The sequence below is a fragment of the Eublepharis macularius genome, chromosome 8, assembly GCF_028583425.1.
Source record: "Eublepharis macularius isolate TG4126 chromosome 8, MPM_Emac_v1.0, whole genome shotgun sequence".
Classification (NCBI taxonomy): domain Eukaryota; kingdom Metazoa; phylum Chordata; class Lepidosauria; order Squamata; family Eublepharidae; genus Eublepharis; species Eublepharis macularius.
This window is the reverse complement of record NC_072797.1, coordinates 99864908-99890363: the sequence shown is the minus strand read 5'-3', so window position 1 is coordinate 99890363 and position 25456 is coordinate 99864908. Positions and strand designations below refer to the sequence as shown.

The 25456-nt window shown below is 41.1% G+C and overlaps 1 protein-coding gene across 4 annotated transcripts in view; it reads right to left on the bottom strand.

Moving 5' to 3' along the window:
* Positions 1 to 25456, bottom strand: part of TRPM3 (transient receptor potential cation channel subfamily M member 3) — a 510178-nt gene that overhangs the window by 190492 nt on the left and 294230 nt on the right. For all 4 annotated transcript variants that reach the window (XM_054986519.1, XM_054986520.1, XM_054986521.1 and 1 more), the window contains exons 4-6: positions 19212 to 19425; positions 17588 to 17712; positions 724 to 895 (exon numbers count right to left, since the gene is read on the bottom strand). In XM_054986519.1, coding sequence (XP_054842494.1) covers positions 724 to 895; positions 17588 to 17712; positions 19212 to 19425 — 511 coding nt within the window. The remainder of the gene's footprint in view (positions 1 to 723; positions 896 to 17587; positions 17713 to 19211; positions 19426 to 25456) is intronic.

Below are 25456 nucleotides of genomic sequence, written 5' to 3'. Positions count from 1 at the left end.
GGGGACAGGCACCCACTAGATGAATTTTAAGCAGCAGAACCTACCTATCAGCAGGCCTGCACACGCGCAGTCCCATGTGGGACTGCACAGAAGACCAATAATGAACAATAAGTGAGTTTCTCCAATATACTTCATGCTACTTGCCTTAAGTTTATTTTTCCCGACTTCCGGATCATTCTAAACCACTTTATTGAATTTCTTCCAGCCATTACATACAAATACTATCCTCTTCTTTCTTTCATACCTTGCTGAGTATTGTTGCTCCCACTAGCACTTTGGATTGTTCAGAATTTGGATTATGAGTTCACCAGATCCCTTTGTATATATGTGTCATTTGATAACTAATCATAGTAAAAACCATTACTGGAATCAGCTGTTTATTGATATATGCCACTGTGCAGACCCATTAATGCAATCTGACCACTTAATGATTTTGTTGTGTATCACTATGTGCAGTGCAAACACTACACATAATCCAAATTACTGTCTCAAACAATTTGCTGGAATCTGCAGGTAGCCTGGATGATTGGCTCTAAAGAATCATATTGTTCAACTATGCACACCCCTAACATCGCCTTCCGTTTAGTGGCATACAGGAGGAGGAGATGATAAAAAGAAGGTTTATGACAGTTTTTCCACACACTTTTAACATCTAGAATGTGTTCTTCCATTTGTCACTGTAAAATCATACAGTTAAGAAAAGGAACACAGTGATCTGCTTACTCGTATTTATCTTCTGAAGTGAAATGTGCTTTTCCAACTGTCTACGAAGTTTCACTTCCGCTCCATATTTGCCTGTGGTCCCATTATCAGCCAGAATAAAATGAGAGTGCATGCTGTTAAGTACTGTTAGTTTACTCATTGGATTGGACATCGTTTGGTATGGCCGGACTACCTGCATCAGAAGAGAAAAAAGAGAATGTAACCATAATGAGAAATAGCATGGAATTTCTGACAGAAGTTAGTCTAGCTCAGGGGCCTTCCATTTTTCCAGACCCAGGACCCACCTTGAGCCTTCATGCAGCACAATGAAATGCACCAAGCGTGTGACAAAACATGTCATCATAATCATGTGATATCATAGTCATGTGACTAGGGTTGCCAGGCCCCCTCGATCTCCCAGCGGGAGACTGGGGCCTGGCTCTTACCTTGGAGGAGTGTGTGCGTGTGCGCACTTTGCGCATGCGCGCGTGCTCCTGCAAGCATGATGACGTCACTTCTGCGAGTGATGTCATCACGCAGCCCCCATTGGGGCGCTGATCGGGCCTGTTGTGGGCCCCTGCGGAGTGCAGGAATGCTCCTGCACTCCACAGGGGCCCCGATCCAGGCCAAAACAGACCTGATCCTGGGGCTGCTGTGCGTGGGGGCGCGCAGCACCGCAGGGGGGCGCGCATGGAAGGTGCACCCCCCCGCTGGCCAGGTAAGTGGGGCGGGGGTGGGAGGGTGGGGGCGGGGGATCCCCTGCCCCCACCGGGGGTTGGCAGCCCTACATGTGACAGAAAGAGGAGCTGAAGTCTCTGCTTGTGATTGCCACTAAGCAACTTTGTCTCACCAAGCTGCAGGTCCTTTCAGAATGGTGTACTAGCAGCAAACAAAGGTGGATGCATAGGGCTCATAACAACCCAGCAAGTGGTACTCTGTGACATACTTCTGGTTTATGACCTACTGGTTGAAGCAATGGTCTGAGGCAATGGTATGAGAGTAGGATTCCAGAACACAAGAGAAAAAGGTAAAATATATTGCTGCATCCAGAAGTCATAACTTGAACATCTTAGAAAATGTGGCAACCATAATATGATCTTATCTTTGAGGAAATGTATGTTTTTATGATGTCCAAATTATACTTCTAATTTCACATTCTAATGTGAAAAGGTCAGTATTAGCTTTCTTCCTTCAAATCTTAGAAAATCCATTTAGAGGAAGAAAGCTGTTTTAAATCTTCTCACATTAGAATGTGAGACAATCCATTTGATAGTTTAGAAATCTTTCAGTGATGATCTCGAATTATTTTATCTTAATATATATTTTATGGACCACAACTGCTACTTGAGAAAATACCATGTCATCATTTTTATAACAGTTGCACATATCACAGAGAGACTAACTCAGAATATGTGGTTTAAATATACCCATAGTTGTAAAAATGCAGTACAGTACTACTGGAAAGATGACCCTGAATGTATGAGGACACCCCCGCCCCCCACAACCAAGAGAGACGGAACAGACTGGTTTTTCAAAAGCCAAAACAAGACAACATGACAAGGCATATGCTGATATATGGCCTTTTTAAAAAGCTACACCCTGCCTGAAGCACAGAAAAGCAAACATTGTAGACCAGGATTTGGAGCCAGAAATGTGGGTCAGTAGAGAAGCAAAGGTGGGGAAAGCAGAGCTCATGATAACTCTGCAGCAGTGAAGCTCATTCTCCCTTCACTGTCCTGCCACTTTTCACTGTTCACCAGAGAAGGAACCACAGTTCTGAAACCAACTAGTCAATCTGTTTACCTTTTTCTCTATCCATCTGCAACTCAAGGCCGAACTACAGACTTACGTTTTTAAAGAGTTCGACCACCTCGAGTTCCTTGCAGCCACACAACAGCTTTGTGGATTAGCTTTTTAAAAATGAGCTTAGAATGCCATTGCAGGGGAGAAAAGGACTCCTGTTTCCCCCAGCCGTCTTCCTGTGTAGAAACAGCACTGAAGGGAATTATTTATCCATTGTTGCTGGTCCACCCAGAATACTCCACGGAGCAGCAAAAATAGGGAAACAATTCCCTCAGCACAGTTTGTGTGTTGGGAAATGGCTTGGGGGGGGGGAGGCAAGAGTTCTTCCTCTTCCATGACAGTGTTCTGATCCCATTTGGGCTCGCCACAATTTTTTTTTAAAGCTGTTCCCTGTAGCTGCTGAGTGGCTGTGGAGAACCCAAGTTGGGTGCAGGAACCCGGACCCAACTCTTTAAAAACACAAATGTGTCATTTGGCCCTCAGACCAGCCTAAATGTCAGAGCTTGCCAGCTGCTGCTTGACTTTCACTGCCACTCCTCTCTGCTGTCATATTAGGGTAGTGTTCATTTTTTCCAACACTCTCCCCACAGTTCTTCCAATGCTCTCCACATGTACAGGGAGAGAATTACCTCTCATATCAGCCCTGCCTTGACTCAGCTAAGCAACCATTTGGCAGAATTCCCTGTTCATGTTGGAAGATACACACCCACTTTTAGAAAAATATCATCTTCCTTTCCAGTAAACGCAATACATTTTGTACTAGATTATCCAAAAGCCATTGAAATAACTGTACATTAATTCCAGACTACACCATTTGTTTAGCCACAAGTCAGGCTGGGTTTCTGCTGACCCAACTTGCTTTCCCAGCAGCACCATGGCAGCTATGGGGAACTTAGTTCCTCAAGTGCTGCAGGGCCTGGTTCAGACTGGGACCATGGCACCAGGGTAGGAGGAGCTCCAGTCTTTCCCATGGGGCTGTTTCATCTCTCCTATACCCAATCCGTATAAGGCTGTGTAGTTCTTGGTGAAGCAGGTTCCCCACAGCTACTACAGGGTTGCAGGGAAAGCAGCTTGGGCTAAGGGGACCTCAACCTGACTCATAGCCAAATTATTGTGTAGTTAGACCCTTAGGGCCAAAATACATTTTCCTCTAGTGCAGGTTGAGAGAGATGATCTGGAGTTCTGAGTTTCCCAAGCATGCACAGACCAAATCTGGATTTGTTCTGTGATGTACGGGAAGAGAGGAAAAAAGGAAAAAGTTACAATGACTTTGTAAAAGATTTCAACAGCACTTAAACTGAAAGGAGTTCAAAACAGTACCGATATTCCAGGAAATAATATTATCTCTTTTGCTTCACAGATTTGGATTTTTTTTACTCTTTCTTCTGTCACTAGAAGATCTTAGTAGGAAACAGAAAACAAACCTGTTACCTTCCTCCCACCATCTCTACAACATAGAGTTCTTTTTTATGTTTTTGTCCAAACAAGGCAGAGCTATCTCAAAATCAACTGTTTGCAAACAAGATCACTTGTTTAACGTTCCAAGCTAGCAACATCTTCTTTTGTGCTTAGTCTGTACTTACTATGCTTTTGAATGCCATTTGCAGGCAAATGAAAGCTTCTGTTTTCCTCTGTAATTGTTACATATTCTATCACAGAGCACAGCAGATTTCATTCTGCTAGACAGACAAAATAAGCAGGTCTGAAAAGAGCAAGTCTATAACTGGTAAAAACTCTGCAGCTGTACAGTCCAATTTTGTAAGATGATGCTATTTATGACAGAAGTAATTTCATTCATAAGCAATTTATTATTCTATTATTCTAAAGCTCAGTAAATATTTATGGGATGACTGTCTAGGCCAAAACAATCTCACATGTCCACACTGTATCCATTCTTTGCCTTGGGCTGAAGTTTTGCCCCGTTGTCTCTTAGGGTCCAGGTAAGAGAAATTAAGGGAAAGGATATTTTTTACCAGATCAGTTAGCAGTACTCATTCAATATTGTTGTATTATGAGAATCTCTTAATTAGAGGTGGGCATGATAAAAAAAAAATTAACGATCAAGCTGATCGTGGATCGGTGCTGGCGACGATCCCGATTTAACGACCCGCACCGAGCATCTCCCATTCCCGATCCGTGGATCGTGGAGGCAAAAGCGGAGGGGCGCCCTGCTGTTACCAGCAATACAGGAACGGTGGGTGATGCCGGCGGCATCTGTGTTTGGCTGTCTGTGTTTGGCAGTCAGAGCTGCCTATCAGGGTTTGCAGGGATGAGATTGGAGTGCCCACGGCTACAGAACACCCCCTTCCCCCTCCTTCCCCTGGGTGTCTTCTCCCAGCTGGTGACTGCTTTGCTGCTCCATGGTTGGAAGGAAGCCCTGCGGATCAAGGCAAGCTGGGCTTCCATTCAGGTATCCAGGGCAACAGAAGGAGGGCAAACAGAGCTCAGGCATTCCCCTGGCTCCATTGCCAGGGGAATAGATTGCTGGTGCCTGAGTGTCTGGATCCCCGATCCGAGCCTGATCGCCCCGATCCAGGCCCCTCCCGATTGCTGGATCGTTGGCCGTGGACGATAATGATCCACCGGGTCACGATCGCACGATCGCCATTATTGTGGGTTTTTTTTTTTATCGTAATGCAGATCGTGCCCATCTCTACTCTTAATCATTCTAAATGATGCATTGCATCCAATATGTTTCACAAAAATGTAAGTCAAGTGCACTTCGTAGAAGGTTAAATGAAAAGGTCATAATTTACATGTTATCTTTATCTCTAAAGGAAAGGTAATGTGCTTCAAGTTATTATCAGATAGTGCTATAGGCTACAATGTTATTATTCCCACCACTGAGTGCTGTTGAAGTAGAAGCAGGAAGTGGTGCTGTTACCAGAAGCCATCAAGAGGCAATAACAGAGACTGACTTACTCACGAAGTGTCACAGAAAGATAAAAATATGGAAGAACACGATAGCAGAACATGATAAAAATTAAAAGAAAATCAATGTAAGTGATAATGTTAAACCACAATAAATTAATGCATTAAAGTGAAATAAATCAGTAAATATCATTAGCACAATAGTAGTTTAAGTTATTCAAAAGTCTCAAGATTTAAAAAGGACGAATTTTCATGGTTGGAACCTAGAACCAGTTAAAATAATATCTGAACATGTTTGATTCCTAGAATAAAGTTAGTATATTATAAATAAGTTTGCTTAGCAAGAATTCACAGATCCCGTGAGAGTTTCTTAAAGAACCATCCAAAACAAATTTTAAAAAGGAATATTACATATATTAAAACAATTGCTCAACTATTTCATGCAAATTCATGGAGAATCCTTAGCCTCTTAACCTCTCTACCCTTCGTCATGCTCAGCAGGTGAGTTCTAGAGATACAGCGTCTGCTACTTTACCTAAAGATAAAGGGAGGGGCAATAATCTGCCCCATATGGTGCATCCTGCAATAAATCTTTTCTGCCCCCAGCTCCCTTGGGGATGGTTTTGCCTTTTATCACAGTGCCTAGCTGCTTAGATTTGGAACGCATCCAGGAGAGGTTGCTTCTTCCATCATAGCTCTCCACTCTAAAACATAAAATATTAGCATTTTTTTACTGTCACTGTTCACCACCTACAATGCAGACTATATTTTGGCTCATAAAACAGGAAGGAATTAAAAACAGAAGTCACATCTGTGTGCATGTGTGCACACTCATCAATGCAATATCACATCAAAATAAAGAATGCAAAAAATAGCAACACAAATCCAAATCAGATCAGGGAAAACTACATTAATCTTCTCCTGGATCGAGGCATACTTTAGACTACAGATGTATTGCCTGACAAGAACAGGTGCATTTTCATTCTACACCCATCTACAAGCTAAATAAGCAATTGCTTACTTTTCTTGTGTTTGTGCACACATCCCCTTTTCATTCTGTTCATGCAATAGTTGTTTGCCTCTTATTGACATCGGTCCGTTTATGCACAGGTAACAAAATTAGTTGCTTGTTGTTGGAAAAGCAGCCATACAACATTGAGCGATTTGGCAGAGTAATAATAACTCCAGGAACAAATTCAGATTCTATAAGCTAACTTTAAGGGGCTGAATACATGGTTCAGTCATAACTTCAGACTCCAGAGTAATCTCTAGAGACAATTACAGGGAGTTTCAACTTCAAGTTAAAAAGTCTTCCCAAGCTTCCTTTATTTCACGTCTGTGAGCTAGACATATGAGAAGACACGTGGTGCATATGATCTTGAAAACTTTCATGGTGAACTCAGAAAGTATGCTTTCAGAATACAATTGATTTAGTGCCAAGAAAGAGTTTTGGATTTGCTGTGCATGTAATTGTTTTTACCAATGATACGTTTCTCTGACAAATGTCAATAATAATACAATGAATCTTGTATTTCTACTGCTTCATATCGTACCTCACTATCAATACAAGGATGTAAAAGCAAGTCCTACTGAATTTTAGCCTTAGTGCTATAGTCCTGTAAGTCCTGATCCAGAGGCTGCTATTCAGCATGAGCACAAGTTTGCTGAATGAGGGCTATGCTGTTGTTCTTTTCTCTCATTTAAAAAAATAAACAATGGAAGATGTGTCATCCATCACAGAAGAGATGGAAAACTGAGCTTTCAAGGAGGGGCACACATGGAAACTGAAAGTGAATAGCTTCACAGGGAAGCATAAGGAATCCTTTGCCATTCTTGCCTTCAGGCAAGATTCAGCCTGGTTAAAGTGTAGAAACTATCCACAGCTATGAGTGGGAAAACTTTAGAAGTTTTACCTTCCATGCATATCTTCCTCTTTACAAGATGAGTATGGTATTAGTATGACAACGTGACCCACACCTAGATGGGTGGGTGGGACTTGTGTTATATCAGTGATGGCATGGGCACTGTGCAAGGAGTGCCTCGCTGTGACTCATGCAATTCCAGTCCAGACAATAATGGCCCCACTAGTCAGATCCTGCACAACAAATGAATAACAACTGTATATTAGTTGCACTATAAATTGACAGTCTAAAAAGCCTCTGATTTTTTAGGTAAAACATCCCAAAGTCCTGGGATGGTAGTAAGGCATTGAAGCCTTTTGGAAGCTATCAGAACTGTCAGCAGTGAGCAGATTTTGAAAGCCTGGGTTCAATTCCAGGTCACATAAAGAAAAAAATAATCTGAACATGCACGAAGTGTTTTTAACATACCAGTGAAAGAACAGACAGCAACTATGGAGGAAAGGAACTGGTCAGACTTTTAACACACAGTTTTAAGAAAGGGCTCTGGGACTTTCTTTAGGAATGGTGAGCTGGTGATGATGAGTGCATAAACCAGATATATGGATTTTGTCTAAATAAGCAGGTTGCTTGGATTTTTGGTGAAAGACCGTTTCACAGAGTAGACAAGAATTCCATGACAGATTTAATATGGGAAGCAATAAGCAAATTAAACAGTTTGGATCTCTGTGTCCTTGCCCTTAACTATCTCCAACTTCTGGGTCTGTGTGAGCTGCTTTAATAAAAATGTATCGTGGTCATCAAAGCCACAATGAAAAAATTATGGCCTCAAAATGCTCATAACATCCTTCTAAACACTGGTGCTGACTAAGTTAAACACACTGTGTGAGAGAAAATGAGACAAATAGATAGGCAGGACTGGATTATTATCTTGGAAATATAACGTGCCTCCATTGTGTCTGCTAGTGTTTTTTATTCCAGACAACAGAGGAGTGTTTTGACAGTTTCCCATTTTGACAGTGAACTAACCCGACATATACTCATCATGTCACAAGAAGCATTTGTACTTTATAAGCCGATTACTGTTGATTGATTTGCTTCTAACGGAGATTTTTGCACAGTGAGACAGTTGCTTTTTCACTGTATTCTTTGTCACTTGATTTAGATTTAATCCATGTGTTCAGTAAAGCAAAATATAGACCATTCTTATCAGAGCAGTTTACTAAGTAAACAGTAGTATTTTTACCAAATCTGGAATTCATAAATAATCACAAGGGAATTTATTAAAATGTACTTGAACATTAGACAACAGAAAGTTAAGGCAATGGTTTACATTAAATGAACAGCAAAGTAATTAAAACCCTGTTTTAATATATACTTTTAAAATGAATGCAAGACAGAGAATCCCAATTTTGTCACAAGGTATTACACATGATTTGAAGCGGCCACTGAAAGTAACAATCTCATTATGAATGCTTTTCTTCTCACCTGTAATGTTTCTGACCACTTACCCTGTACTATTATAAGTTTTCTTGCACCCACTCTTTATCATTGGCAGTTATTGGCAGGAACAAAGAAACTTGCAACAAATACATTATTAGGAAATGGGGCAAGTAAAGAGATATATCCAAATAACTCCTAAACTTTGTTGCATTCTTTTATAAAATGGAAAGGGGAATTGGTCTGTATATTTTTACAAATATAGAACTTGAGGGTAAAAAGGTTAAAGCAATTTGCCTCCTGCACCTTATCTGAGTTTGTGAAGCATTTCATTTTTCCTAGGCTAATCCTGCCAGCAAATGCGGTCTGCTTTCACACATACTGGGTAATGCACTTTAGCATACGTTTGCAGCTGGATTTAGTTGCAAACGATTGCTAAAGTGCATTGAAAGTGCAGTGAAAGTTTATCCAATGTGTGTGAAAGCAACACATTATTCAACATGTGTGAAAGCAAGGCTGGAAGTTGGATGAAAAATGTCAAAATGAATGAAACATACACAGGGTTCAAGTAAGTATGCAGGGTTTAGCATCTCTTGTGTCTGTTTAACAATGTCCCAAACCCATCCCTGTCTATATACTTATGGTGGAAAAGACATTTGGGAAAAAACTCTTATCTCTTTCTGTGCCTGTTCCGCAAGGGAGAATTTATTGGCCATTAAAACAGGAATGCTTTCTCTTTGCTGACAGATGTGGAATAAGGAGAGCTAACCCCATTTGCTGGGATAATAAAAGGGCCAACTTTATTTAACTAAACTTCACATTGATCAAGGGATGTGCAGCACAAATGTGTCATCCCCTTCTGGACCTACCTGTAGTACATTGATGATATTCAGAAAAGTCAGGCCTCCTGTTTATGCAGCCAAGATGTTACGAGAGAGGCTGATCTGAGATCTGAGCTGTTTGCTCTGTACAGTTCAGTCTCTGTCTCACCAAGCAATTTATTACTCGAGGGAGGTATGCCACATCCAGTCCCCCTAGCTGCAAGGCCTATGGGTCAAGGACAAAGGCATTCTTCAAGGGGGTTCTGTTTCAGATCCAGGAATGCCTAGATGGCCCAGGCTTCTTGTCTGAGGATTGCCCCTTCTCCCTACTAACTGATGCCTCAGGGTACTCACCAAAGCTTCACTGTGTACCAATACCACTCAGTCAACTTTACCCATATACAACCTCAAACCTGCTAAGCCTGGGGTGTTCCTGTGTCCTATTCAGAGCAGGTGGTAAAAAAAAACCCTTGGCTTAGACCAATTGCACCAAAGGGGGGGATTTCTACACAGCTCCCAAACAGCAACTAGCTTGCATGTATTATGAAATCAGTGGAGAGGGGGTGGGAGGCTGATGGCAGCTCCTTAAGTGCACTTTGTCAACCCCAACACAGTCACTGCCCGCCAAGGACTGCTCTGCTTCAACTAGTTGACTCTCACTTTCTGCAGGCGGGAGCAAACCCTGCTCCTTCCTTATTACCTTCATGAGAAATTGGCTCTGAAACAGCCTTATCCATAAATTATCAGGGGAGATCCACTGGTAATGGCTGTTTTGTGATTGGAGATGGGCACGAAATGGGGAAAAACGAACCCTGAGTTTCAGGGTTCGTTGTGTTCCACGAAACATGAACCATGAACGTTCATAAAATTGTCTTGTTTTGTGAAACGATTCGTCAGGTTCGTAATTCGTCAGGTCCTGGCCCCCTTCATACCCAGAGATGCCAAACTCACAGGAAGACTTCAGCAGGCTCTCCTCCAGCCACCCTCCAAGTAGCTCTCTTCAGGCTCTCTTTGCTGACTTTTCCCTCTTGTAGTCCTGGCCTCCTGCTTTCTGCCACTGTTGGAAGAAAAGTCAAGCAGAGTGAATCTGCTTGGGTTTTCCTCTCTTCAGGTTCTCTTTGCTGACTTTTCCTTCCTGTCCTCCCATCCTCCTGTTGCTCTGACATGCCCTCTCCCCCACCTCCAAGTTCTCGAAGGAAAAGCCAAGCAGAGCAGATCTGCTCAGGATCCACTCTGGGGAGCTTGGGGGCAGGGGTGGGTGGGAAGGCATATCAGAGCAGCAGGAGAACAGGAGGGAAAGAGTCAGGGAAGGGTTCCTGAAGCTGGCAAGCAGTGTGCAATGGCAGAAGGAGCTGCTGAGGCTGCCACTGCTGCTACTCCTCCATTCTGTTCTTAAAAACGGAAAAGGGGAACAGAGAGGGGAAGGAGTCTCTGACTGCAGTTCCCAGGTAAACTTGCACAGACCCACATTGCTCAACTCTTAGGTTGGCGGTTCCTGGCAGGTAGACCCCTCAGCCCATCTCCAGTGAACACACATTGGTTCCAGTAGAAAAGCTTTATTCAGGATCTGACCGTTCAGGTCTGAACTCCAGCACGGAGCTTCTTAGAAGTGATAAGGCAAGGCAAGCAGTTCTATGTTATACTTGATTTTCCTGTGCTCAAAAACTGTTAAGGTTTTGGCGCACAGTATACACGGGTCCTGTGAGAACCCTTTTTAGTTATGACTAGACATTCAGTACACAATCATACATTCCCAGCATCTGGGTGAAGTAGTAAGAGCTAGCATCTGGATGCTCCGAGGTCAGTGCTAGCTGAGAGAGCATATTTCTATAAGATAACAGGAGAGGGTCTCACAAAGTAACACTTTGTAACACTCCCACTCTGGGTCTCACAAAGTAACACTTGTACTAAGGAGAGAATACATCAGGTTAATAATGAGCATTTTGGTTACAACAGACAATCATAGCATGACTGAACACAGACATGACAGGCTGGCAGGGAGAGCTGCCTATCAAGATTATGTGGGCTAAGATTGGGGTTTCCATGGCAACAAAAGATCTGCAGACATTCCAGGTCTATGATGCCTAGGGAATCAATGGATCAGCACCAGCCTGTCTAGCATCACGAAGCATTCATGAATTGAATGAATCAGCCCCAAAAGTCATTAGGATTTCATGAAAAATGAGCCCCTACAAAACTCATTTTCACTATACACAAATCGGCCCAATTCGTCATGAAATTTGATTCATATTTCGATTGGTGCCCATGTCTAGTTGTGATAGCCTGTTGCTCCTTACCACCCTTCTGTTTGTACCCATAGCTAAAAGGTTGGATCATGGTTTATTTTGCTAGTTTATGGTTTTGCTGCTCTGTTGGACTGGTTAGGTAACTCAAATCATATCTTGTTGAGTTGGTTTCCTGCTGTACTGTTTTATTTATATTAAAACCTGAGTGCTTCATTTATATGTTTATTATATGATTTACAGGAGCTATTCTTCAGTTGGTTTTAATAGCTTTTATTGTGGTTGCATTGCATTGTTTCTGCTGTCATAATATTTATTATTCTTTATTATGTTGTGAGCTGCCCCAAGAGGCTGTGGTCTAAGTAATAGGATATACATTCTAAAATAAATATTTGCCAATTAAACATATCTCTTCATGCATCTGAAAAAGTAAACTTTGGATCATGAAAGCCTATGGTAGTCTTTAAGGTGTTCCTACATTCTATGCTGTTTTGCTTACCACAGAGCAACAGAGCTACCCTGTTGGATTGTGTAATTTTCTTATTTTTTTATAAACATTTATAAAGTTATCCATGTACCAAGCACTTCTAGAACTTTCAGCGTATGTATCTTATAAAAGCAACTTCTCTGTTTTAATCTTGACATCATTTATAGAATCTCAAGTATGAGACTACTCAACTGACCTAATTCAATCCCCACGTCCACACACTTGATTCTTTTTCAACTTTTCGCTGCCATTTCCCCATTATTCTTCCTTCACTCCACCATGTATTCAACCTAACCTTCTCCTCCAATTCTTGCCCACTGTAGATAAACAAGACTTTTTTTCTCATTCATAAAAAGCTATCCTTTGGCCCCATTCTTCTTATTTAACTGATTCACAATTTCCATTGTATCCTCTGTCTCTGAACTTTTGAACTATGCTGATTAAAGTGCAATCCTAAAGAGAGTTATTCCCATCTGCAATCCTAAGGAGAGTTACTCCAGTCTAATTCCATTGAAATCAATGGGCTTAGACTGAAGAAAATCTTTTTAGGATTGCATTGTTAGTCCTGCTGTTTTGGCCTTCTCTTCTTTTTCTCTGCTTTTAACTCTCTACAATTTCCACTGACACTGCCCTCACCAAACTCACTGACAATCTTGCCAGTAACAAAGTTAAAGGGTTCTACCAATCCTCCATCTCTCTGCAGCATTTGGTAATATTGATTATTCAGTTCAGTTCAATTCAGTTCAATACATTGCTTAATACCATAACAATGTTCCTCATGTGTATATAAAGTGGGTTTTGTGGATATAGCCAAAATACATATCCCCCAAACCTTTATATATTTCAACCGTTATATTTTTGGATCAAAATTATAACAATATCTCTAAAAGTACGCATAAGACACCTCCTCTCAGTCACTCAAAGAGGCTGTTATCCACCCACTATGTAATAATAAGTCATACCTGGAAAAAATATGTGGCCAATTATCACCCAGTCTCTAATCTTTCCTTTCTAAGCAAAGTGATTGAGAGAACAGTAGCAGACCAACAACAGGTCTTCTTGAGTAACTGTGGTGCTCTGGACCCTTTTCAATCTGGTTTTGGGCCTGGTTATAGGGCGGAGATGGCTCTGGTGGCTTTAGTTGATTACCTCCATCTGAATGTAGACAAAGGCCATGCTTCTTGGGTGCTCCTCCTAGATCCATTTATAGCCTTTGATACAATAGGTCATACCATTTGGAAGCAGAAGTAGATATTGGGGATATGCCTTGGACAGGTTTAAATTGTTCCTCAAGGCCATGGTTGCCCAGTTATCTTCTGTGTGGGAGTTGTCTTGAGGGGTTCCACAGGGTGCAATCCTATTCCTCAAGTTATTTAACCTCTATGTAAAGCCTTTAGGAGAAATCATGCATAGCTTTGGAACTGGATGTCATTAATATGTGAATGACACTCAGCTCTGTATCTATCTAATTCCCTGGTGATGTAGTAAAGGTTTTGAACCACTGCCTGATTGCTGTGGTCAAATGGCTGAAAGCAAACAAACTGAAACTGAAGAGAGAGAGACAAGTGATGCTGGTTGGAAAGGCAGATACGTTGAAAGACACTGTTCTTCCTACTTTCAGAGGGGTTCAGTTGACCCTCACTTTCTTCCGACTTAGTGTAGGGGACAAGATGCCCCCCTGCTTTTACATGGCCAATATGGCCATCTGGATCCATGTCATAGCAACATTGAGACTAGACTACTGTAATGCATACATAGGTCTCCTCTCATAGTCAATTTGGGGATTCCAGTTGGTGCAGAATGCCATAGCTTGGTTATTATCAGGAGCTAGGTGGAGCATGCAAAATTACTCCTATTCTGCAATCACTCCATTGTTTTCCAGTCAGTTACTGGGCTCAGTTCAAGGTATCACATACAAAACCCTTCATGGTCTTGGTCCATTATATCTGCAGGACTGACTCTTCATTTGCTTTACTATGGCAGCATCACTCATCTGAACAGGGTCTTCGGCAGGTGCCACCCTACAAAAGGGCAAAATCAACAACTGCCTGTACATTGGCATTCTCTGTAGTGGCCCCCACCTAATGGAATAGCCTGCCTGATGAGGTCAGGAAGGCTCCCACTCTCCTGACCTTTTGCAAATTATGCAAAACTGAATTACTCAGGAGGGCATTTTATACCCAGGTACAGTCATACTATAATGAAATGGTTCAGAAAGATGCTTTGGTAAAGGGCTAGGGACTGTGGAATATATTACTGTGTACTGTCTGTTGCTGTAAGTATGCTCCTATTAGGTAATTTCTGCATCATTTAACATGTCATGTTTAAATGCTTATGCTTTGTTTCATCATTGTTTCAGCTCTGTATCAGATTGTTTTCAAATTTCTGCAATCCAAACCTAGCATTGTTTATTGGATATCCCAGCCTGTTGATTGTGTTGACTTACACTGTGTAATCTGCCTTGAGTCTCAGTGAGAAAGGTGAACTAGAAAAATAAGTTTATTGTATTGCACTTAAATTAGATGATTATCTCTACAAGACATAGCATGCTTAGCTCTGATTTTCCTAACAGTTACAGCAAAAAGTGCTGTCTTGTAGCTCATATATTTATCCCAATCACAAATTAAGTAACAGATCTTTTCAAAATCCATTTACATAGTAGATTTACTGAGCAGGCCTGAAATAAATGTTTCTTGGAGATCCAAATATAAAAGGAAATCTATAGATACAGTGAAGTAAATGAATTCCTATCCTTTGGTTAGAGAAACAGAGACATTGATCTTTGGGGGATTTTATTGTATCTACCAAATACACCAATACTGTATGAAAGTATAAAAGAATGAAGGTTTTCCTCATGAGCACTGTGCGAGTTCTTTAAAATACCTCTGTCATGTATGATCACACTTAAGAATACAATGAGAATCAGTGTGGTGAAGTGGTTAAAGTGTCAGACTAGGATCTGAGAGATCATGGTTCGAATCCCCAATCTGCTGTGAAAGCTCACTGGGTGACATTGGGCCAGTCACACACTATCAGCCTCACCTACCTCACAGGGTTGTTGCAAGGATAAAATGGAGGAAAGGAAAACAATGTAAGCAACTTTGGGTTCTCGTTGGGAAGAAATGTGGGGTATAAATGAAGCAAATGTATACAAATGCCAGTAATATACATACACATATGGAATGGTTTCCATGTCCAGTTGGGAGCCATTACTACAAATCTGCTGTAGGGAAACACTGGCTTATGTCTTGACAGTGGCATAGCAGATCAAATCTCTGCCACTCAAACAAAGCACTAGTGACACTGCTGGGCCCAGCAGTTCAGGAGAAGGCAAGAGGCATGGTTCTTGACCATTATCACCTCCCAGACATACACAACCAACAGCCGAGTCTCAGGTGAATCACTGAGATGCAGCCAGCACCAGTTAGGCTTGATCTGCTACAAGTACAACCCATTTCCCCCATATTGTTTGTTGGCATACCAACATCTTTACAGGCAGAGATTTACAGATAGACATTTTTTGGCACTTGTGATGAAAAGGTAACCTCTCTCTGCTAGAGATCCCACATCATATTCATACTTGCTACCATTGGGCTAATATATACAATGGGGTTGCCATTGCTCATATATTTATGGACAAGGGCCATTTTCACACGCGCTCTGGGAGATCACGCAAACTCACGGCATGAAGCGTCTTCCCAGCACGATCTCCCGGCACGATCCCCTTTAATGGCCCAATGACATCAGAAAAAGTGCCATTAAACAGGATTCTGCTGGGAAATCGCGCTAGGAAGACGCTTTTACGCCGTGAGTTTTGTACGATCTTCTGGGCGCATGGCCATGTGAAAATGGCCAAGGTGAAATATTTTATTTCAACTCAGCTCAAACAGACATTTCTTAGAGTAGTGATATTCTGCTTTCATTTGTCAGTGCCATAGGAGAGCCTTACATTCTCTTATCTCAGGGCTCATTTTGAGGGGGAACGTGCAGGAACGCAGTTCCAGTAGTTCTCCAAAAAGGTCACATGTTAAGTGGCCCCACCCACCTGATTTTTGGCCATTTTGGGGCCGTTTTGGCCCCGATCCAGGCCGAAACAGGCCCAAAATGGCCAGGATGAGGCCCCAAACAGCCAGGATTGGTTCCGAAACGGCCAGGATGGGGCCTCTAACAGGTGGTGGATCACTCTCCCGCTCAGCAGCGGCCCAATCCTGACCATTTTGGGCCCCTTTTTGGCCATTTTCAGCCCCTTTCAGCCATTTTGGACCCAATTTCAGCCCTGAATGGCCAGGATTGGGTCCAGAACAGCCAGGATAGGTGATGTCAGGGGGTGGGACATATGCAAATAAGTTATGCTAATGACACCCTTCTGGTGATGTCAAGGGGCATGACATATACAAATGAGTTGTGCTAATGAGTTATGCTAATGAGTTCCTGCAGCTATTTTTCTACGAAATGACCCCTATCTTATCTTTATGGAAAGAAGGTCAGGTTTTGCAGAAAGCTGGTGTACCTTTTTAGTCTACCATTAAGAAAATGGTTTTATAGTATTTCTAGGGAATTATAGTTGATGTAACCCATCACAGTTTAGGGTTTATAGGATTCTGAACATCTATTTCTCCTCCAATCTTTTTAATCTCTTATCCATTGTTTTCTTCATTAGGGTGTTCCAGGAATCTGCCCTTAGTTCTTTTCTATTCCCTGTTTAAATAGTATCCTTGGGAAACTTCATAAAAGCCCATGGATTTCATTTCAACACATATGCTGATCATAGCCAGCTCTAACTCTCTGTTGTTGAATGTCCTCCACCCAGACCTCAGAAGTCTTCTCTTACTGTTATCAAATCTCTCCTGATATCCACCTTTTCCATACAGTTTAGCATCCTTTCTTCCCTATGGAAATAAAAGCCATAAATGGAATGAAGTGTATTCTTCTCCCTACCTGCTTTCCCTCTGTTGTTTCCCTTCTGATAAAATTTCCATTGTAAGCTCTATGGGGCAGGAAAAAATCTCTAAGCAAGCAAACAAAGAAAGTATGACTTCTATCTGAGTAAATTTGAATAACTCAATCCAGAATACATTAACAACAACAACAACAACATACGATTTATATACTGCCCTGCAGGACAATTTAACACCTACTCAGAGCGGTTTACAAAGTATGTTATTATTATCCCCACAACAATCACCCTGTGAAATGGATGAGGCGGAGAGAGCTCTCAGAGAGCTGTGACTGACCCAAGGTTACCCAGCTGGCTTCCAGTGGAGGAGTGGGGTATCAAACCCAGTTCTCCAGATTAGAATCCCACCACTCACTACACCAAACTTGGCAATATGTTATACTATAGAGAAGCCACAGACTTACATCTTTGCCAATCAGATCCTCTTGGTTTTCTACAATTCCCCAAGGAGCTATACCAATTGTGCAGATCTTCCCTCTAGATTTTGAAGCATGGTCTTTCAGTGCATCACCAACATGTCGAATAACTCCTGAAAAATAAAAAGATACTATGTGTGTATGTATGTAGTTTATTTATTTAAAACATTTCTATTGCACACTCTACATTAAAACAGGAACTCTTAACGTTAACACTCTTGCACAACCAATAACTAGCCTCCAAGAAAATAAACGAATAATACTAGAGCAGTAACACTACTGCTTTTATTGTTTTTTGGTTTTTCTGGTATTCTGTGCTAAAATTTTCAGATTTTGAGACACGGAAACTTGAATGCAACTGAAAAAAATTATGGGATTTCAGAGGACAGAAAGCCAGCCATTGTATTTATCTATGGTTTGGATACCAACGCTCTGAGGATAATAGGGGATTGCAAGTTTATTTAGCTCTCTCACAGCTACTTCTCTGATTCCTGGTCTAGACTGAGGAAGGGATTTGAGACAGAGAAAGCTTGGGTTACTGGAAAGCTTTATCTAAGACTGTCCTGTAATGCAATACACCAAGATATATCAAAGGCTGGTTAAGAAATGTAGGCTCTCCACACCCCTTCTTATAAGGAAGCACCCGCCACATCTCAAGTTGAAACTACATATGTTTTCATCTGTATATTTTCAGAACAGAGGATTCAGAGATGAAAAGTGTCTGAAAAAGCTGTTCAGAAATCTAATACTAAGAGGAAAAGGAAAGAATGGAGGGGGGGCACAATGTCTTTTCACAGGAAAAAGACCCAGCTCATGAAGGGGATTCTCATAAGGCATAGCAAAGTCCTCTTCTTCTTTAGTGCATGTCCAAAGGTGGAGATGTAGATATTACACCAGGCTGTTATGGGAAATAGATCTGTGTACAAATCCCATGTCACTATCAAGCTTAAACCATCTGTTCAACCAAAAAATGTGAGATTACCCATAATGGCCTTACACACAAGCACTGAGAAAGGGCAAAGGGGGAGAGGAATCTGCCCTATGAAGATCCTCCTTCTTGTAGATGCTGTGACCATTTGGGATAATTATTAGAGCCAGGGATTCTGGAATGTTTTTATGACATCAAAGCTACAAATTGCCTTTTTAAAATTACAATTGGAGGCACTCTTTTTTACTTTCTTAAATTAACATATCTCAATATCCCTTGACTTCTAGTTTCAGTTCTCTGTATTCCAAGCTTGTGTTTTCTTCAGTTATAGTAACTCCAGACTCTGTTTTGTGAATGTCTTGTCTCCCCTAGCTATTACCCACTTCTATCCATTTAGCATGGTTTACAGGTGACTGAAAACTTTATGTATTTAAAGCTAAAAATATAAGGGTCTAAGATGGAAGACCATCTGGAAATGCTATATATGCTACTCTGAGCTCCTTAAAGGAAACCAGGATAAAAATGCAACGAACAGTTAAATCACCTAATTTTCCATGTAAGTGCAAGTAAAGTATTATCAAAGCATTTCTTTGTTCACTTCTTCCCATGCAATGACATGTGGAATAATGCAAGTCTTTTTGTGTCCTGGTAGTTCTAGGATCTCCTTTATCAAATTGCAGTTACCTGTGTTAACTCCTCCAGTAAATATCCATGCCCCAGTTGTCATGGCAGCTTTAATGAGGCCTTTCCCAAAAACTTGCTTGAGCTTGGGCTGAAGTTCAAAGTTCTGGAGACCTCCATGCACAGAGATGAGAAGCTTGGGGAGCTCAAGTTGCCATTCCTTGGTCATCAAGTGGAGAAGAAGGTCAGGCTTTGTGTCAAAAGACACACGCACATACTAAAGAATGAGGGTCATGGGTATTTTTGAAAAGCAAAGAAAACAAATTGGCATTAATGTATCACTTCCATCTTTTCAAACTCTTACTCAAGAGTCTATCTAAGAATGGCATTCTAGGAAATTAAGATGCATGCAAACACTGGTATTTGAAGAGAAGGGGGTTTGAGGTACTAGAAAGTGAGTACCAGCTTTCTTAAACCCAAACGAGAAAGATAATACTAAAAGAAAGTGCACCCAAGTGTTTGGGGGAAAACACAGGAACAAAAGCCTCTAAAATAAAAATTTAAGTATCTGTGAAGAGCATAAGAACTCTGTGCAAGTACTGATTTTACCTCAGAGATATTTCTGTTGAATTACTCAGAATTTTTCAGCCCCTGATTTCACCTGACTTTCCCCCTCTAAAATAAATTAGTTATTTTTGAATTTTAAAATAGCTTCTAGTGTCAATTCTGCTGTTCAAGGACAAAGAAAAAGGAAAGAGGAGGAGGGAGCATCATACAAGTGTTTTATATTACTTGATCTTCTGAGAACTATTTACAAAGCAAAGGGGTTCAAAGGAGAGCAAATCTTGTTCAGCCCATTCAGTTGGGGTTTACATGTCTGTTTCAGGACAGCCACATGACAAACTGTTTCTTTTTTTTTTTGAAAATTTTTTTATTGGGTTAGAACATTTTTATTTTTACATTACCGTCAATTTTCCCCTAATTTTTCGTTTCTAACCCCCTCCCTTTCCCCCCCTTTTGTTGACTTCCAACAGCTTTCCCACCCTCTGTCCCTTTTCCCTTACTTCTATTAAATTCCTCTGTCTAAAACAGATATACATTCTCCATTATATTAAGCAGTACATCTTTAACTCCTTTACTTATTATACACCCAAACTATACCACATGACAAACTGTTTCAATGCAGAGTTCTGAAAGCAGTTTGTTCTACAGTGGAGTTGTGGAGTTGCCTTGAACAATTCACATATCAGGGTTTAAAAAAAATCATTTATTATATTGTGATATGGATTAAACTGTAAAGCATTTAGTATATGGAAAGCATTGGCACTCTGGCTGGTAGTGGATCTGAGATTGCTGTTGTGGGGAAGGATACAACCAGCATGCAGGCCGCTTTTGGCTCCTATTAAAACCTGCTAAGTAACTACATAGGACTGCCCTATAAGATACAAATATTTTGTAAAAAATAGTCTTGGCCTATAGCCACTGCAAACAAATATTAGTTACAACAGCACAAATAACATTTTAAAACATCTATAATAATCAATAAACTCAATAAACAACCAAGGAAAAACAGTCACCTACAGGAAAAGTGTTTTTGCCATATATCAAAGGAATTACTGATCAGATGGGAAAGCTTATGAAAAAGCATAACCTTCAAGCAGTATTCAGACCCACCCGAAAAATACAACAGATGCTACGATCAGCAAAAGACAGCAGAGACCCCCTCACCTCTGCAGGAGTATACCGTATACCCTGCAGCTGTGGACAAGTTTACATCGGGACCACAAAGCGTAGCATCCAGACAAGAATAAAAGAACATGAAAGACACTGCAGACTTGGACAGCCTGAAAAATCAGCAGTGGCTGAACATAGCCTAACTCAAACAGGGCACAGTATCTTATTCCAGGACACCAAAATACTGGACAACACTTCCAACTACTTTGTCAGACTGCACAGGGAAGCCATTGAAATTCACAAGCATAAGCAAAACTTCAACAGGAAAGAAGAAACCTTAAGAATGAACAGAGCATGGGCTCCAGTTCTGAAAAACACCAGGCCAACAAAACACTCCACACCCGACAATAGCCCTGCAGAGAAGATTAGCACATCAAGCACCAATCCATATGCAAAAGAACCTCCTCCAGGATACAGTGAAGCCTCCCGCCATTAGCATTCCACACCCTGGGAAACTCTTACAGAATGAATCAGTGAAGCCTCCCGCCATTAGCATTCCACACCCTGGGAAACTCTTACAGAATGACTCAGCTCAACCCCACCCCTCCTGAGTAGATACAAATGACCTACATCTTTTCCACACTGTGACACTGAGAGATCTCTGTCTTTTGGTGCTACACCTCTGAAGATGCCAGCCACAGCTGCTGGCGAAACGTCAGGAACTACAATGCCAAGACCACGGCAATACAGCCCGGAAAACCCCCAACAACCATCGTTCTCCGGCCGTGAAAGCCTTCGACAAAACAAATCAATAAACTATTTGGTTGGATCCATTCCAACCCCCCTTTTGCATCAGTGGAAGTGTATTTCACTTTGCATCTGTAGATTACCCTTCTCTCTGCAGTGCCCTGCATGGTATCCCCAGTCCTTAGAAGTGGCATTTCAGGGAATGCAGAGAACTGCAATATGATGTAGGAACAATCCCTGAGCAGAAGGAAAAGGAAACACAACATGCAATGTGACACCTTCTAGTTTTCTGTTTTAATTGGAATGGGAATGCAAGCTGAAAAGCACAGTATGCAGTTCTAATATCAATATGCTCAAATATGATTAGCCAGTATTTATACACTGTATGCTACATGAGCAAACAATGAACCTGTATTGTTTTTACATCATCATGATTTTAAAAGTGAATACAATAACATGGTTAAAATAATAGGGTGCTGGAGACTTTGCTGCTGCATGATCAAGAAGACTGATATGCTTTATGAGCAAAGGACTGCCTTTTAATTTTTATCAGGAGAGCCATAATTCTTGGGTACTGTCATGTAACAATATTGAGTTCAAGATATTTGGCTCTTTGTGTCTCAGACTGAATTTTGTAACTATTGGAATGGAAAGATAGTGTTATAGTAGAACACTCTGAGCAAGTTCCATATATTGTTGTAATTACTTTTTACTTTACTTTAATGATACTGCTCATGCAGCCTATTCAGCTCTGAGCAGTGCCACAGTAGAATTAGAATTAAAAGGCAAAATTTTTAATATGTAATCTGTATAGTATTAAAAATTTAAAAATTTAATAAGTTTTTTTCCTTAACTGATTGGAAGAGAAACTTGGCTACTGCTAAAGTACTACTAAAATCCACACCTGCTAAAAGAAGCCTTAAATTATCCTCTATACTGCCTGGGTCCTGGGTCTAGCTGTCTCTTGCCACGTTTAGAACACTGCATTCAAATAGACAATTTTGAAGAGCGTCTATTTGGCCAGAGCCGCATTGGCAGAGTCGCTCAGAGTAGGGAACCTTATTTAAGCATCCCAGCAACTCTCCTGATGGAATGGCATTCAGTCTAGCTAACATAAACAATTGTTGATAACGTGGAACTGTCAGGAAATCAAAATAAGTTGGAAGAGATTGCGGCAATGTTAGGCCCAAGTATATCGGTGAGCATACTCTACGTGCCCTTATCATAGTACTTCTGTAGTCCAGATTACTCAAACTACCTAAAATCAAAGAAAGAGCTGCTGAGGGACCTTGTTATTTCAGATTATTAGGGTTAATACCCAAGGCCTGGACACGGTTTTCGATCAGCTTTCTCCAAGGGCTTTGGTAGGAATCAGTTTGTAGCAGGTGCAAATAGCCATTTGATTTTGTAGAGAACAGGGTTTTAATCCAAAACCTAAAAGTTGCAGCCCATACCCGTGCTTCAAAGGACCTGAGTCCTAGTTCTGCCCTCAATGATACTCCAGCTACACAGTTAGGAGCACCAGTGATTTTCTGAAGAAAATGAAGGAGCAGGGAGTCAAATTGTTGTAATTAATAACACCACCTACCACCAAATAAAACCAGAAACAGGAATTACACCCTTTTAGGTCCTTTGGAATTTGTTTAGTATTGCCCTGAAAATACTATATATCACAAGCAGCTAATACTGAGGCTGTTCAAACAGGCTAATTCCTTTTGGGAAACAGATGCTCTTCTGCATACCATTCTAAAGCTGTTTGAAAGGCTGCCTTGGAAAATTGGCTGGTTAAGTATTGGGCAATACTGTCAAGCAATGTAACAAACATTTACATTGTGATAACTGCTCAGGTGTTTACTTGGGGGGACTTCTGACAATGGGGATCTCAAATCATATTTGGGTTCCCACTTATGAGTGCTATTGCTAAACAGTGAAATAACCTCATTGCTTGAAGAGATTGCAAATTTAAATATTTTCTATTTTTATGGACTGTATGCACAAGCACAAGGATGTTAATTTAAGTATGTTTGTTGCCCTAGTCAGGATGCTAATTGCACCTCCTACAGAGCTAAGCAAATGCCTCCCCCAAAGGCTCCAGGAATTACAGAGACTTTCATGCTGGGACTTTTGGGAGCAACTTCATAAGCTAAACAGAGCAAGAAAACAGAAGGGAAGACTAGTGCTAACAGGAAAATTCATTTGGAAAACAACTGACTAGAGAAACTTTCTGGAAAAACCATCAGAGTCAGAAATTACCATAGTTCTCTTACTGTGACTTAACAGTATCTCATTTTACATATGAGCTATCAGGGAAATGTAAGAATTAGGTGCAAGGCAATACAGGTAATTATGAACTTTATCACCATCACTTAATCTTACATATGATATGATACGTTTTGTACTAGTCTACAGACACTGAACAACAAAATACATGCATTTCATATTGCCTGCAGCCAGGCATTTGAATCACTACTTTCCCACCCACCCCTCCTTTTTTTTGCCAAGAAAAGCGTATCTAAAACACGTAGCAATTTGTAATGTGCCTTAGGATCATTCGGTCAGAATGCAAGATATAAATATTTTAAATAAAATAAGGTGCATGTATTTGGTATGTTGGTTCTATAACTGCATGGAAAAAATGAGAACTACAGCAGGTAAATTGCCTTGATTGATTTGTGAGTTTTAGATAATTGAAGAAAATTTGGACCTAGATTTTTTTAAAGTGAGGGATGATCTACTATTTTTAAGTAAAAAGAAGAAACATTATATTATTGAACATGTATATATATAGAAAATATACTATAAAGATAACAATTTCCTTGTAAAAAAAGGTTATTTTATTCCACAGAGAGCACTGTGACTTGTTTACATTTGATCAAGCAAGCACCATTATCTGCAACACAATGAACAGCCAGCAGTCTCAGAGGTTGTATTTTTTGGCTGCCATTCCTGCCTGACCTTGTTGTTACAGACATTTGGTGCCCTTATTATGATTCTGCTTTGAACACATTCCCTCTGTAGTTTTGCACAGCAGACTATTCCATCTAATTTTGGATTTAGCAACAGTTCATTCCTCAAAATCTCAGCTGCTTGCTCACAACAAGGTGAAGTTTTCAGGATAGTGGATTGTCTCACCAACAGCCAAGCCTGGGATAATGGGGCCCTGTTAAAACAGCATTTTGAACCTAAAAGTGTCTGTGTGCATTTATGACAGATCTTCATGACCTGGCTGCTGCAAGAGCTTGCATTAATAACTCCACAAATTGGATGGCTGCCTGGACTAGTCCAGCACTTTCATCTACAATCAAAGGAGCAAATGAAAAAGATATTGTCTTACCAGCCTATCATCACCCTAGTCTGTTTCTCCTGCTCATGTATAAAAAGAGGCAGCATTGTTGCTCTCATCCATTGTCTCCCTCCATTCTGATTTGCATTGTTGTTTATGAATCTGAGATAAACTGGGAAAGGATGATCACTTCTTGTTCCAAAAAAAGAATATGGCCTGGCTATGGGATCTGCAGAGAAATCTTTCTGAGCGGTCACGGCACCTTTGAAGTAGGGGTGTGCACGCTGAAAATATTCGGAAACCCGAAGCAGGAAAAACATTCGGAAATACGCCAAACCCGAAGTGGCAAGCCGCTTCAGATTCGGGTATTTAAATTGCTTTGGAATGCTCTGGAAAGATTCGGAGCATTCCAAAGTGATTCAGGGGGCTGGGTTTTCTCCCAGCACCCCCACCCACCCCACCCCACCCACCCCACTTAGCCCCCCCTCCCCTCAAGCGCACTTACCTGGCCCTTTAAAGATCCCTTTAAACTATCAGCTGGCAGGCAGAAGGGGGATTCCCCCCTGCTGCCTGCCAGCTGATAGTTTAAAGGGCTGGTGCTGCA